Consider the following 14,646-nt stretch of genomic DNA (forward strand, 5'->3'; position numbering starts at 1 on the left):
CCTCTCCCTCCAATACTCAAAGTTAATCTCCTACAATAACTCAGTTAAATTTCCAATGCTGTCATCCCCAAGACAACCAAATATCTCTCCATATACATGATTATGTTACTAAAGAGTGGTATACCAAGACAAGACTGGGGGCATAAGAAGGGCAAAAGGAGAAAGGATAGAAATTCCTAGCTGTATTTTCCATTCTCCAATCTTTGATAGCTTAGTTGCTAGCAGTGCTTAACTGAGGAACAGTTTTTCCTTTAATATAGTGCCTCAAAAACTAACTCAATACAAATGCACTTACAGGAAGTGGGAAAACACTTGTGTGTAAGCACAAAGATAAAACCTAACACTGAACTCTACCAGCCTTCTTCAGTGACAGTATTCAAATTACTAGGCCTAACAAATAGGAAAAATAAGGGGGGGGGGGGGGGGGGGGGGGGAAGCTTAATTAGTATTTGTATTTGAGACTTAACATGTAAAAAGAAACAGCATGCAAAATTCACTCACACAATTTTTCATTCTCACTTGAACAATCAAACTGCAAAATGTGATGCTCATATTAAGTAAATACTATAGATCATGTAAAATAGTTTACTCCAGCCTGCAAAGACTTGTATAGAACTTTTCCAAAGAAACTAGATGAAAACAAAGTGCCGATGCCTGTTGCTTCATCCAAAAATTATAGCAAGAAAATTATGTTGCAGGAGCAATAAATTTTGCACATTTTTAAGACTGCACTTTGACAACAAACAGTTAAAGCACAACCCTTTCATTTACTCTTTTTCCTCAAAGTTCTCCAAGTGCCCAGTTTTGCTTGCTCCAGCCCTACCTTCCTCCACTTCAACTATGGGGAAATTTAATAAGAGATTCTCAGACTGTTTAAAAATTTTCTACTAAAAAGCATATTTTATTCATAAGCTATAGCCAAATGTGATAATCTGAAGAGCATACAAGTCCCCAGACACATTTTTAGTAACTCTTTTATCCTTATCTTCTCAAGGCAACATTTCTACACCTTTCATAGAAATGGTGATGATCTAAATTATTTCATCATACCATTCACTGTGATCTTTTAGATCCAGTAATTATCCAATTACACACTCCCTGCAGAGCCAAAGCGACATGTCTTCTTCAGAGGTCCACTTACAAAGTTAAAGTTTGGTCCTTTAATACTAGTGACATTTCTAACTACAAAATCAGGTTACCATACCATAAACCAAAAAAGAAAAAAATCCCTATATATTATAAAAGAAGATTGCAGTGTTATTAAACAGGAAAGTTTAAGCCTGCCATTGAACCTGTACTTAATAACTAGGAAACTTGAAAATTAAATTAAGAACAGTAACTTTTTTCCCATTTCCTTCTCAACCAAATGTAAGTTTGTTTCCAACTTGAAAGAAAATCTTAGTATTTCAATTTTAAAGTATTTTGGTGTGCTTTGGTTTTTTAACTAATCAAGACATATGTATTTCCCACTGCATATATTCTTCAATACGCAGATGGAAGGGGAGTAAGAAATTACAAGACATAACATTGTTATACAATGTACTATACAAAAACCTGTCATTTAAGTTGCAAGAAACCTAGTCATCAATAAGTGAAAAAATACCTCGCTCAAAAATCAATTATGTTGAGTCTTTTGTATAGAGAAGTAGTACACCTTTCAGGCAACTGGTATTAATGAGCAGACATGGCTATAGAATCTCCATCTGTTTTTCTGACAAAGCTGTGACTACTCCAGTCTCTCATTGAAATTCCATTAATCTGGTGCACCAAGGACCAATGCGAAAATCAAAACTCCATCTAACCCTTTATCAGCTCACAATAACCTACAAGTGAACTCTGCCTGTTAGCATACAGCAAGTTATGATTTTGCTATCAATCAGGCTGTTAGCCAATAAACAAAAAAAAAAATCAAGTTAAGACCAGAGTGCCTGGCTGTACTGTTTTGTTTGGTCTGTCTTGTTTTTCAGTTTGTTATTTTGTTTGGGGGTTTTGTTGTGTTTTATCCCTCTTCCAATTTCTGTAGGGTGTCTGGACATGTAAGCTCATGCATCATTCTCTTTCATTGTGATTTAATTGCTGCCAGCAATCAAGTCAAAGCATCACTGAAGTGTGCTTGAATTTCATTAGATGATATAACTTATGCTACTTTCCTACAGTACCTAATAAACCATAAAGAAACCAAAACACATATGGCTTGAGGGAATAACTGGAAAATTAGGTGGCCATTTGGGAACTGAGTGAACTTTTGAACCAGAGGAACAGAGAAAAAGAAATATTAAAAGGAAAGACAGACTTAGAATGCACACAGAGACGTGGGGGTTTGACCTTTTCAGTACCTAGAAAATTACATTAGCATTATGAAAAATACATATCATGTTTAGAGTTTATAATCCATCAAAGTTTAGATACTTTGTTAGTGCCTACCATAAGGTAAAAGTCAAAAGGACAACATAACAATCAGATTTGACAAAAGGCCTTTAGGTGACCTGTGCTAATTTAGTTATCCCATACTTATTGTTAAATGGATTATCCCTCTTGTAATTAATACACCATTAGACAAAGGTCACACAAAAACTCCAGGATTTTACAATGACTGTAACATACACATAATACACTAATTCTTTATCTGTTACCAAGCGTGTGCCTTCACAAATTATGTTTTGACAGTAATGCCGCAAAGTCAAATTGCGACACTTTGGCAAGTCATACAAACCTTGCAGCCTAACTCAAGCATATAAAGAGAAATGCCTTGGGACTTTTTAGCAGAAAATATATGTAGAAGGTTTTACATAAAAATAGAAATGGACTCAAACATAAATAAAAACCACCTCAATTTGGTTACCTACAGATAGGGCCCTCTGTTAACGCTGAGAGCCTTGATCCTACACAAATCAGGTTTTAGATCTGTACAGAGCCCTGCTGAACTGGTAATTATACAAAATCAAACATCTACAGACCATCTTACAGACCCAGTTCCTTGAGCAGGATTTAAATATTGAACATTAACAGACCACTAAAAAACTAAAATACAGTATTAAGCCTCAAGAAACCTATTTATGCCTATTAGAACTGAAACAAATGGCACCTCTGGGGATCAATCCACCTCTTATAAGATTTTCCCAACATATATTTTCATACACAGGCTAGGTGGCTAGACTGGAATGATGGATTATATATATTAAAATCAAAATGGTCTTAGAATGACACATTAGACATTCAAAGAGAAAAAGAGGAACACTGTATACTCCAATAAATTAAGTATTTACAGATCAGAATTTATCACCTTTTCTCAAATTTTCTTCATGTTACACTACCACTAGGTAATTAAAGAGGATTTTTCATAAAATACAGAAAGACCAGCAAGGTAAAATCACCTCAAATATAAAAGAATTGTACCCACTATATTTCTACCTAAACTGGTATGAATTAGTCAAGATATTGTTGAGCAGCTATTATACCTACTCTCATAACTTCCAAAACAGGCTAAAAATTAATCACCCATCTGTACAAACTCATACAGTATTTCACATACTCTTGCATCAGCATTCTCCAGCCGTTCATTATTTAGGTTATGAACGTTATCACTTTTCTCTTGATTAACTGTTTTGAAACAATTCTATAATCGTACCTCCTATTAAATAGTCATATAATTTTGTCACATACCCTTTATGCAATCAGCACCATGTTATAAAGTTATAATTAGAAATAATGATAAGATTATGTTTGTAAGCAAAAATAAATATGCAGAAAGTTGCATTCATCTGTAGTTTTGAAAATTAGCTTGGGTTTTCTAAAAGCCATACTCAATTTGACTGATAATTACATTTCAACCAGAGAGCAAAAAGGCCTAGTTTTACTTTTTTAGTAGAAGGTCACATTGCCAACATGCAATAAGCTCAATATAAAAAAAAAAAAGTGTGATTATTATTGTTATACATTTTACAGAGTTCTGGACATAAAAAAAAATGCATTATTCTGAATCAGTGGTTAGAAGGTTTATCACTTATGCATGTACTTGACTTATCCCTGTTCTGCAATAGACATAATTTTATACCTCATAAAAGCAATTTATGTTTCCAAAGGGAATAATCTGGATAATATAAAATGTGGAGTGCTACATTGCAGGAAGCATATTTTCATTCAGCAATTGTATTTTGAGATGGAGCTGCACAGTTTGATCATCATATCATGTCAGAAAACATCATTCACTAGTAAGTCTATCTAACTTCCAGTGCCACAAATTAATATACATCATTAATTTATTTGTACATATATTTAATTTCCTGCCATTTATTATCCATAGAAGATGTTTATATTATGTATACAATAAACTAATCTCAAAAATATGGACACTATGCTAAAGCAAGCTTGTTAACTGCTGAAATATTCAATTGTTCATGTCTTCAGAACAGTCGCATTTAGCATTGAACTTAATGGATACAAAATAAAACAACATGGAAAACAGCTATGAAGCGTGGAATTTTCCTAAATGCAAACCCAAACTTAAAATTTATATAACAAAATCATTGTACAAAACACTGTCTTAATGGGAGGAAACACTGTAGGAATAATTAATTTAATATTTTATGAACCTATTCTGCATGGAGTTTGCAGAAAAATATCAATCACATAAACTGTTTCATTATTTATTAGATAAATAATACAGTAAGCCATTAAGTAGCACAATAAAATTAAGCAAGAATCTGATAATGTTGAATTAACAAACAATTTGTTACTACAAATATTCACACTGGTTTAGCCACTGATCTATCTTTAAAAACATATGTATCTACAGAAGATGCTTTGTTATCAAAAAACGTGAGTTGAGAAACACTGTGTAAATTTGAGACAGCTTCACTATGCTCTAGGACCACTAGAGAGAGCTCTTCAGTTCCTTTAAAGGTTCTTGTAAAGGTAAGAAAAGTGTTCAGCTGTGCTGCTTATCTGTTTATCTGTTTTCCAGGGCTAACATTCGCATCACGAGGATCCAATTACATCAGCTCATAGAAAACTGGCAAATCTAGTACTTTCTAAGGTAAACAGTGTCACATACCATCAGAAGGGGCTTCATCCTCTTTATCATATCGGTCCGATGCTATTGAGACGCTATCAGGAGGCAAAGAAAGAGAGTTCTCAGACTCTTCCTCATCTTCCAGCTCTGTAAAAGTCAATACACATTGCTAGTGAAATAGCTTATCACACAAACACACAGAATAAAAGTATTTCCAATAGCAAGGAGGATATTAATTCCTATCTGGAACTGAAAAAATCCTATTTCTCATGGACACTGGCAGGCTCCAGCGCAGCTGTGAGCGATGCCATTCTAGGGCTACCTTCTGACCCGATGTGTAAATGCTGCTGGAGCGGTTTCCCTAAACACTGTCATATAATGAACCTGCTCCCAGCACTGCACAGCTGGCAGCTTCTCACGAGGGGAGAAAGAAACACCACAGCAAGGAGGCAGGAAAGAGAAAACACTGGCAGAAGGAATAAAGGAGAGCACCAGGCTCCGAAGTTCTGCCTGTCCATGTGCGGGATGGAGCTGCAGCAACTTCACCCCCAAGAAATGCCTAACTACTGTTGGCAGCAGTGACCTCTGCCCACTTTTACTTTTCTTCACTGTAATTAGGCCTTGCAAAACTCTGTGTGCATTCCTCCCATGAAGCTAGAAGTGGAATAGCAGCCTGGCAGCACCTGGTATCAACCTGTGGCTTAATGCAGCATTCTGTTAATGAATTTCTTGCCCAACTGAGAGCCCCACTACAGTAGATACAAAATCTACATTATCAGTTAATCTGATGCACTTTGATCAGTGTCATGCATAAGCAAGAAGGTCTAGGAAAGATACAGTGAAATCAATATTAGTTGAGGCTTTCACCTAATTAGGCAAAATTTAACTTCTTCCTGAAACTCAGCATATTTTCTCAGATATGTTTAACACATCTAGGCAAAGAAGAGGGGGGAAAACAGCAAACTACTTTGCTCCTAAAAAAAAACAAATAAAATCTTTGTTAAGGAGAAAAAGCTAAATATGACAAAAATTGTCAGACTAGAATCCAAAAACTGATGCTCCAATAGATTAAATAGCCCTCAAATTTCTTGAAAATCATGTAACACTAAATTGTTCAAGCATTGCCTTTTGGTATATACAAACACAAAAGGCTTTCCAGAGACATCCAAATATCCTTCTCTATTTATGTGTTCCCTTTTGGAGCACTGAATCAGAAAACTAATTTATAAGAATCCAAAATAAATCCATGCATAGTGAAAATATTCTTCTTCATAGGTGCAGAAATTGCATTCATCACTAGGACTGCCTAACCATGGCTGAGTTTTACCCCTTCCCATTTAATAATGGAAATACATAGAAAATTCAAAGTCTATGAGAGAAAGCTCCATGACTGTTTGTAAAAAATAGCAAGTTTTCCATGCAGTTAGAACAACAATATCTGATATTTGTTTTGCTGGAGTTCTTTTACATTCAAAGGTTGTCAAACACTAGCTAGGCTTTCCCTTCATTAATTTAGTATGCTTTTCTTAGGAAAGCTTCCTCCCAAGCTCCCATGCCATTTAACAACTGCTCTGAATCTGAACCTGACTCAAACCTATTTTTGACACAGTCCTCTCCCAGTAACACTCCAGTCATCGTGTTAATCTGATCAAAATATTTGCACTTCATCACACCTGTCAAACCAATCAAAAGTAAATTATTTCTCTCTAGAATTCACCTATTCCTCCAAATAGAAAAAGACAGAACAGATAGCACATGAACAGAAAATATTATGCCTTATTTATAACCAGTATGATCATCTTTTACACTTAGATTCCAGAGACCAGGGGCCTGTCTCTCTTTACCTATATATATCTGTATTAGATTATACACTCCATATAAAAAGAGCAAACATGATATTCACAACCGATACAACGGCAAAATTCCATTCTATTCTAAAATTTCACTGTCTTCCTGTCCTAAACTTTTACTAGTACTAGAATGCATAGAATATATGTGTATATGTAAGCCTTGGTTGTCAATCAAAAATGTCCTCTTATTAGCTATGCATAAACATGTTATCATTGAACCTTCATGAAAGGGCCAGCATAAATTTAAAATATTAGGCTGTATTTCTAGAAGAAAACTATTCCAGAAACACCACACTCCAGCACATATAATTCATGGGCTGAATGGCAAACCTTAGTATATTGGAATGAATAAGACTTGTGGATGACAAGTAGGTGAGTATACACATAGAAAGAACATCTCCAGAGGATTTTGTCCCACTCAGCAACACATAATTTCTTATGTAAGTTTGCAAAGCTGCACTGTTACCTTGCTCTTCCACTAAGTCACCACACTACCATTTTCCAATTACACATAGGATTTCAAATTTAGTAAACATTTGTGCTTTACTCTCATATAAAAGCCAGATGACCTAGGAACAAGGGAATTTTTAATACATACATGCATACATACATACATATGTACATATTTAGGGCATACCATACATATACCTATCATTGTGCTGGTTTGACTTTGATAGAGTTAAGTTTTCTCACAGTAGCTGGTATCAGGCTATGTTTTGGATTTGTGCTAAAACCAGTGTTGATAAAACAGGCATGGTTTATTTACTGCTGAGTAATGCTTATAGAGTCAGCAGCTTTTCTTCTTCTCACACCACTACACCAGTGAGTGGGCTGGGGTGCAAGAGAAGTTATGAGAGGACACAGCCAGGACAACTGACCCCAGCTGACCAAGAGAATACTCCATACCATATCATGCCATGCTCAGTATACAAAGCTGGGGGGAAAAGAAGGAAGTAGGAGACATTAACAGTGATGATTTGTCTAAGTCACTGTTACTTGTAATGACATCCTGCTCTCCTGGAAATGGCTGAACACCTGGGGCTGCCCTACCCAGGGCAAGTGATGAATGAATTCCTCATTATGTCTTTCTTGTGTGTACAGCTTTTGCTTTACCTATTATACCAACATCATACCAACCCACGAATTTTCTCACTTTTACCCTTCTGATTATCTCCTCTACCCCAGCAGGGGCAAATGAGTGAGGGACTATATGAGCTTTAGTTGCCACGGGGCATGAAAATCATGACACAGTTATATACTGTATTTGAAACAACAAAAACCATAGCAACACTGAATGTAGATTCATAATAAAACAAGTTTCTGTTTTGTGTCTAGAATATCCAAATTCAAAATGTTCTTTAAACAAAACAACCAAAAAAAGAAAAGTGTTGAGAGTATTATGAAGAAAGAAATTACACACTTAGTGCTTTACAATTGTCAAAGCACTCTCTAGATTTTAAATCCTAAAGAAGGCTTGAAGACCTCCATGAAAAAAGCAGTCACTGAGAAAGGATTTATATTTTGGTTCTGAGTGTCTATGTCATACAATACTACATTTAGGTATCCACACTTTACATGAACAATGAGGAGAATAGGTGGCAGACTCTGGATAGAGGTACAAGCAACCTGCACTCATGCAGGACTAGATTAAACAAAAAAATCCTCAATTTTTTATTTTAGAGTAAAGAAAAATAGTAGCAAATAAATAATAGTTTTCATCAACTTATAGTATACACTGAAAAATACAATTCTTCAATAATCTAATTTGTACAGAAGAACTGCAGGCATTTCAATAAGAAAGCTGACTCATTGTGCTGTGGAGTTTTAACAGGCAACATTTCACAACGTGTTTATGTACTGGCATAAAAGAAGGACTGCTTTCTTGTATCAACCTTGGGGTTCTTGCCTCCTAGTTCTGTCAGGGTTAAAAGCTATCTTAGGAGTGTATGCTGGTAATATACAAAGATATTGCTCCTGACAGTTCACAAAGAGGCTTCCTGTTGATCCTATGTCATCTCCTACATTCCCACTCTGAGCAATCTCTGCCCTTTCTCCACTTGCAAGCTCCTCCATCAATGTGTTGCATTGAAGTTTATACTCCACCTATGGAGTAAGAGCAGTCAGAATTGCATTGTGCAATTCTGACTGCTCCATGTGTTACTCCTTGAACAGTCAGAGGAGTCAGTGTTGAGCAACGCAAACCACTATTCTCTTCAGGTGCCAAGTATCTAAAAATACACCCAAAAAGCATCAATAAATTAAAGAAAAGCATTCAACTTGCACTTATGTAATAGAAAACCGAACTACAAAGCAACAGTGGGCATCAGGTAAATGTATTCAATACAATTTGCAGGCATAATTGAAAGCATTGCTGCCTAATCAAACATCTAAAAGCAAAGCATGCTCAAACAAAATGTCTATAGACTCATTAGTTGGCAGCCATTCCATTACAATCACACATAATGTCAGTAGTGCCTTGAACCCATGCCAATGACAACAGCATAAATTTTGCATCTCATTTCTACGGTCATAAAATTAATGACCAGTTTAAAAATACTTCTTTGCAAAAGTTATTGCCTAAAGAAATGACATGACTGTGTCCCTGTTATGCAGCCACAAGTATAATTATGGAGTTGATGCTCATTAATATACTTTCTTGTTTCCCCAGAATAGCATGATTTATCTGGAAGTTGGGGAAAAAATAGATTAATTAAAGGTAGATATTTAACAGTCACAATAACAAAAATATGTACGTGAACTGACCCTATTCTCCAGTTTCTGCAAGTTAAACTAATCTCCTACAGGTTTGATAGCAGAATCAATGTTTTATGATGTCTGTAAAAAAAAAACATACAATGTCATTCCTTATTAAATGCTATGTTTTCCATTACAGCTTATTTATTGATTCAGGAAATAATGCATACCGAAGTTTACCACATTAGGAATGGAGCATAAAACAAACTCTCTTCATTGTAACAAGGGCTGTACTTCAGTTCCTACCCCTTGCTCTGAAGACTTCCAACAAATTTATTTGGTACAATATAATGAATAGGACCATATTGCATTATAAGAATCCAGCTTTTTAAAAATCCAGACTTTTTTCCCCCAAGAATTCATTTTCTTCTACAACATGGAGATTATAAAAAAGAATTCCTAACATTAAAGATATTGTTTCCACCACTTACTCTGAAAAAGAGCAAGCAAGATGTTTCAGCCAATGCCTCTGAAAGAAACTTGCTAGCTCACATCGTCAGATAACTAAACACTTTCAATTTATTTCTAAAAATGTCTAGACAGAATGATGCATTAAAACTGCTCAAGTATAAGAGAAATAAAACAACTCAGGAAAATAAAAAGACATGTAGGTCAAACCACCCTGCTTCTTGCCATTTCAGAAGGTCTCAAGTCACAGCAGGTTGAAATCAGTTCATCCTGTCCAATCTCTGCTGCAGTAAGAACCCATGAAACAAGGACTGGATGAAGCCATCAAGCAGACCAAGCAAGGTTCTCACTACTCAGTTTTTCATAAGAACAAGTAGACAAAGCTGCTTTCAAGCTGGGAGGGGTATACTTTAGCCCCCTGATAGGGGCATCCTATTTTTAAGGATTTTTAAGATGCACAATCAGTTTCCCAATGCATGCTTTGCCATGCAGTCTGCTCCAACACACTCATTCTTGAAGAGCCTTCTAGGGTCCCCTTTTAACATGATGATTTTTAATGGCTTGTTTTGTAAAGGTCAAGTAGAAACTCTTTAACAGCTAATTCTTAAAACAATACAGAAACAACATTAGGTTTGCAAGCAAACAAGCAAGAAAAGCAACTGCAACTTTTGCTTAATGAGTTCTTTCTTATGAGCTGTAGTTGTAAGTTCTTTCTTAAGATCTCATTCTAATGATGCATATCAGGCCAAAACCATTTTGTGCTGCACTGGTGGATATATGTCATGTTACTTGAAATTGCACTTGGTGTGGACACTTCACAGATAACAGCTGTGTTAGCTGAAAGGGACAACACAGTGACGTGCCTACAGTGAAACCTCCCAGACTTCTGGGACAGAGTGGTATTTGGCACACTTTTAATGCACTTGATGGTCTCTCCAGAAATACATCATGATGATCCTCAAAGAACTGGGTAACAACTAAGCCATATCTTTCCCATTTATGGTTAAATACTAACCATGTATTTATGCTCTTGACTAAAAAGTTCAAGTGTGTTAAAATATAGAACTCATGTGCACATGCGGCTCTGGTGACCACACGATACTGACTCCATTTCTGAAGTCCAAAGAGATTTCTACTTGCTGCCATTTCCTTAAAAAGAGTGCACAGAGGGGGAAAAATAAAAAGGAAATACGACCCCTGTACAAAAACAGAAAAGAAAAAAAATACAAAATCAAACCCTTTGCATATAGTGCAACTCTAACAGCTTGACTATTTCCAGGAAGCAGAGGTCTCAGGCTCCAGACACACTCTGCTCTGCCAAGAGCCAGAAGCATCTGAGTCATCGAAAGGTTTCCTACAGGTGCTCCCCATAATTACACTGTGAATAACACCAGTGCTCTAGAGAGACAAATTTCCTCTCTATTATGTTACAGTGAAATAAAAACAAAAGTGGACCATGATCAGTTTTTATCAGAGTGAAAAGCTAGTTAGAAAATGTCATGTCATACTTTTCTGCATAATTCAATGCTGCAGATCACATACGAGGTGCAAAGAGTGCTTTCTGGGGAACTGGTTCTGCAAATTCCCATAGTATGACTCAATTTGGCTAGTACTTCTGGTGTCTCACTTTCAACATTGAGCCAAAATATTTTGTGAAAAGGGAGTAAAAATATGTATTTTACTAAAATAAATGCAAAGAACAGATGGCAAGTGAACTTCAAACACAAATACAGTTTCTAGAGCTTAGGGTGCTTCTGCCAACTTTAGCACTATTTTTAGCATAAACTGAAAACAAGGTTCCTTTAACTAAACATTTTGGCAGTCATGGTATTGATTCAATTAATCTTAAAACAGAGAAATGCCAAAAACTGTATTAAGTCAGAATCTTTTACAAAGTTGAGACTTTTATAATGTTAGTGGAATATTAGTCTTATAAAAAAATGAACCCAATTTGTATGCAAATTACCTTTGTTTTCAAGTTTTTTCCCAATTCTAAGATCTAGTATAGGTCGCTGAGCGTGACTACAGCTTTTTAGTTTTGCTTAAACTGCTTCGATAAACAGTCAAATATTTCAAATTAAAAGAAAAAAAAGGCAGCAGTGTCTAAGAGAACGACATTTATACACAGCTCTTCAATTTAAGAATAAAATAGATACAATAAATGTCTATAACTTAAAATCTGATGGAAGACCAGTGGATTGGATATAAATATAATTGTACATTTTTGGTCATAGGAACAACATGGACTTTCTTTATTCATAAGTTAACAACACACTTAACTGTACAAGTCAGTGTTAAATCAGGGAACACATCACACACGAAAATTAAATGTTTTCCCATACAATTAATTTGTGTCTTTCACTTGCACATGTACCCACTTCTCCTAAAAAGCTTCAATTTTTTTCACTCTATATAGACAAAAAATGCTTTTGTCAGGATATTTACTGACCTGACAGACAACATCAGAAGGCTTCTTCCTAGGAAGATTCAATAAAGTCCTCAAATTCATCAATCTGGTTGCAAAGAAATATGTATGCACTTTCTGAGAGATGCACATGGGTGATCATAGTTTTAAGGAGCCTGGTTCTACTTGCACACATGCTCCTCAATTATTTTTTTATTGCTATTCTTTCACACCTCCTTGCTTTATCCTTATGGATAGGCAAGATTCTGCATGCTATTGGCCAAAGCCCTTAAAACAAGAGTTTACAAATAGTTTAGTCGAATCAGCTAGTCACTACGTGCAAAGTCAGTGGGGCTTCAAAAACATTCAGTGATGAAAGAGAGTGGAGTGGAAAGTATGCCCACAACACATCCTTGTGGAACAACTCACAAGCTGAAGGAGACACTGTTTGAAAGAGTGGAGTCAAGTATATTATGTCCTACAGGAAGTATATGAATTTTGAAAGTGTTAGTCCAGTTCTTTCAGCCTCCAAAAATACTTCTGGATGCCTCTGAAAGGATGACAGGTCACTGCTCACAAGATTCTTGAAAACAGCTGATGTGGTATAACTACTATATCATGATAACATACCATGACAGCATGTACCATTCTTCACATTCCCTTTCAGCTAGAACAGAGATTATTTTATTTACATATTAAAAATGGAGTGACTGCTACCACAAAAGCAAGAACAGTAAATATGAAGTTTAAATACACACAGTAGTTTTTATTCTTTCTAGCTTGTTTCAGGGTGGTTTCCAAATTCCTGCTCCTACCCCTCCTTTTTTTCCTAGAATATATTATCCTTTTTTCACTTTATATGTTTTCACCTTCTTTCTCTGGAGGGGGTGGAACTGAACACCACAGCCTTCTGAGTTTTCAATACTTTCCACATTTTCCATTTTTCAAATGTCTAGGTGTGCAGAGAGGTATGAAAATGGACACAAAAGTTGACCTCTCTCAGCTGCTGCCACTGCTTTGTTGCACTAGGAGCTGGCCAAGAATCTGACTGCTTATCTCCATGTGAGTCCTTTGTTCTACACCTACAAAAGTCACGCCTAATTTGTACAGTCCTAAAGTAAGAATGACACAACCAAATAAAGTTTAGCACACACTTCTTGAGCTCTGGACATTACACCAACAACTCATACCACTGATTCACATTCCCTTAAATAATTTGCAAGTAAGTGCAGGCTCCTATTTCTTGTAAGTTTTTTATTCTCCTGCATGCAGCAAATGCAGATTAATTTGGAGAAATGTATCCTTGCTTGCAGAAAACAATGGCATAACTTTCATTTTATTGAAAAATACTGAAAACTAAGGTGTGAGTGTTCACACGCCTCAGCATTTTTACATAGTTCTACGACCTGAACCAGAGAGACATCACGAGAATTTTTTACAAGGCAATATATCCTGCTTAAGAATCAAATGTACTCTAATAAAAAGAATAAGACTGAATATAATTTTCGCAGAAATCACAGCAAGTTATGCAGTAACAATTACAGACTATACAAATCAAATCATCCACTTTACTAGAGATAATGAAATCTCATTTTTGTTAATAATTTGTTGAACTGGAAAAGAAATTCTGAATCAAATTACCAATGAAGAAAGTAAATAGACTAGAATTTTCTTGACCTTCAAATTACACAAAGCAGTAAATGCAAACTCTGCTTTTTGTAGGCAGCTCTCACACTTTATTACAGAGTCAGAGCCTCAGGAAGTTATTAAATCTTCAAAAACATGCTCTCTTAAAGATAGGTTGGCAATGAAACAACCACCCCACCTAATTTCATGTTAGTAATTTTCTTAATAAAATAACATTTTACTTTCCCTCACTCAGTTCTGTTGGACAGTGAGGAGAAGAGGAAAACTACATTTTATCTTCTGTAACAGTGCTGAGCTGCAACATAAAAAATAGCAAATTACTGTAATACAATTTTTAAACAATCACATAGTTGGAGTTTACAGAATCTTGGCAATCTTGAATCTTTGGGAAGTTTCAAGTTGCACTGTCCCTTTCAATTGAACTGTTATGGCTGCATAACTTGATTTAAACAGGCATAAGAAATGTATGAACTTGTTGTGCCTTGTTACAACATTATTTGCCTAATATGACTTACATATTTTCACTTTCTCAGGAGGCACGCTGCAGCCTACACATTTGAACCTCCTTGTCC

General features: G+C 35.7%; 1 protein-coding gene across 1 annotated transcript in view; it reads right to left on the bottom strand.

The window, feature by feature from the left end:
* The window catches only part of SKAP2 (src kinase associated phosphoprotein 2), a 120,261-nt gene that overhangs the window by 92,266 nt on the left and 13,349 nt on the right, over window positions 1-14,646 (bottom strand). The window contains exon 4 of the mRNA XM_059845336.1: window positions 5,054-5,158. Within this exon, the coding sequence (XP_059701319.1) occupies window positions 5,054-5,158 (105 nt within the window). The remainder of the gene's footprint in view (window positions 1-5,053; window positions 5,159-14,646) is intronic.

This window comes from Haemorhous mexicanus, chromosome 1 (assembly GCF_027477595.1).
Source record: "Haemorhous mexicanus isolate bHaeMex1 chromosome 1, bHaeMex1.pri, whole genome shotgun sequence".
Classification (NCBI taxonomy): domain Eukaryota; kingdom Metazoa; phylum Chordata; class Aves; order Passeriformes; family Fringillidae; genus Haemorhous; species Haemorhous mexicanus.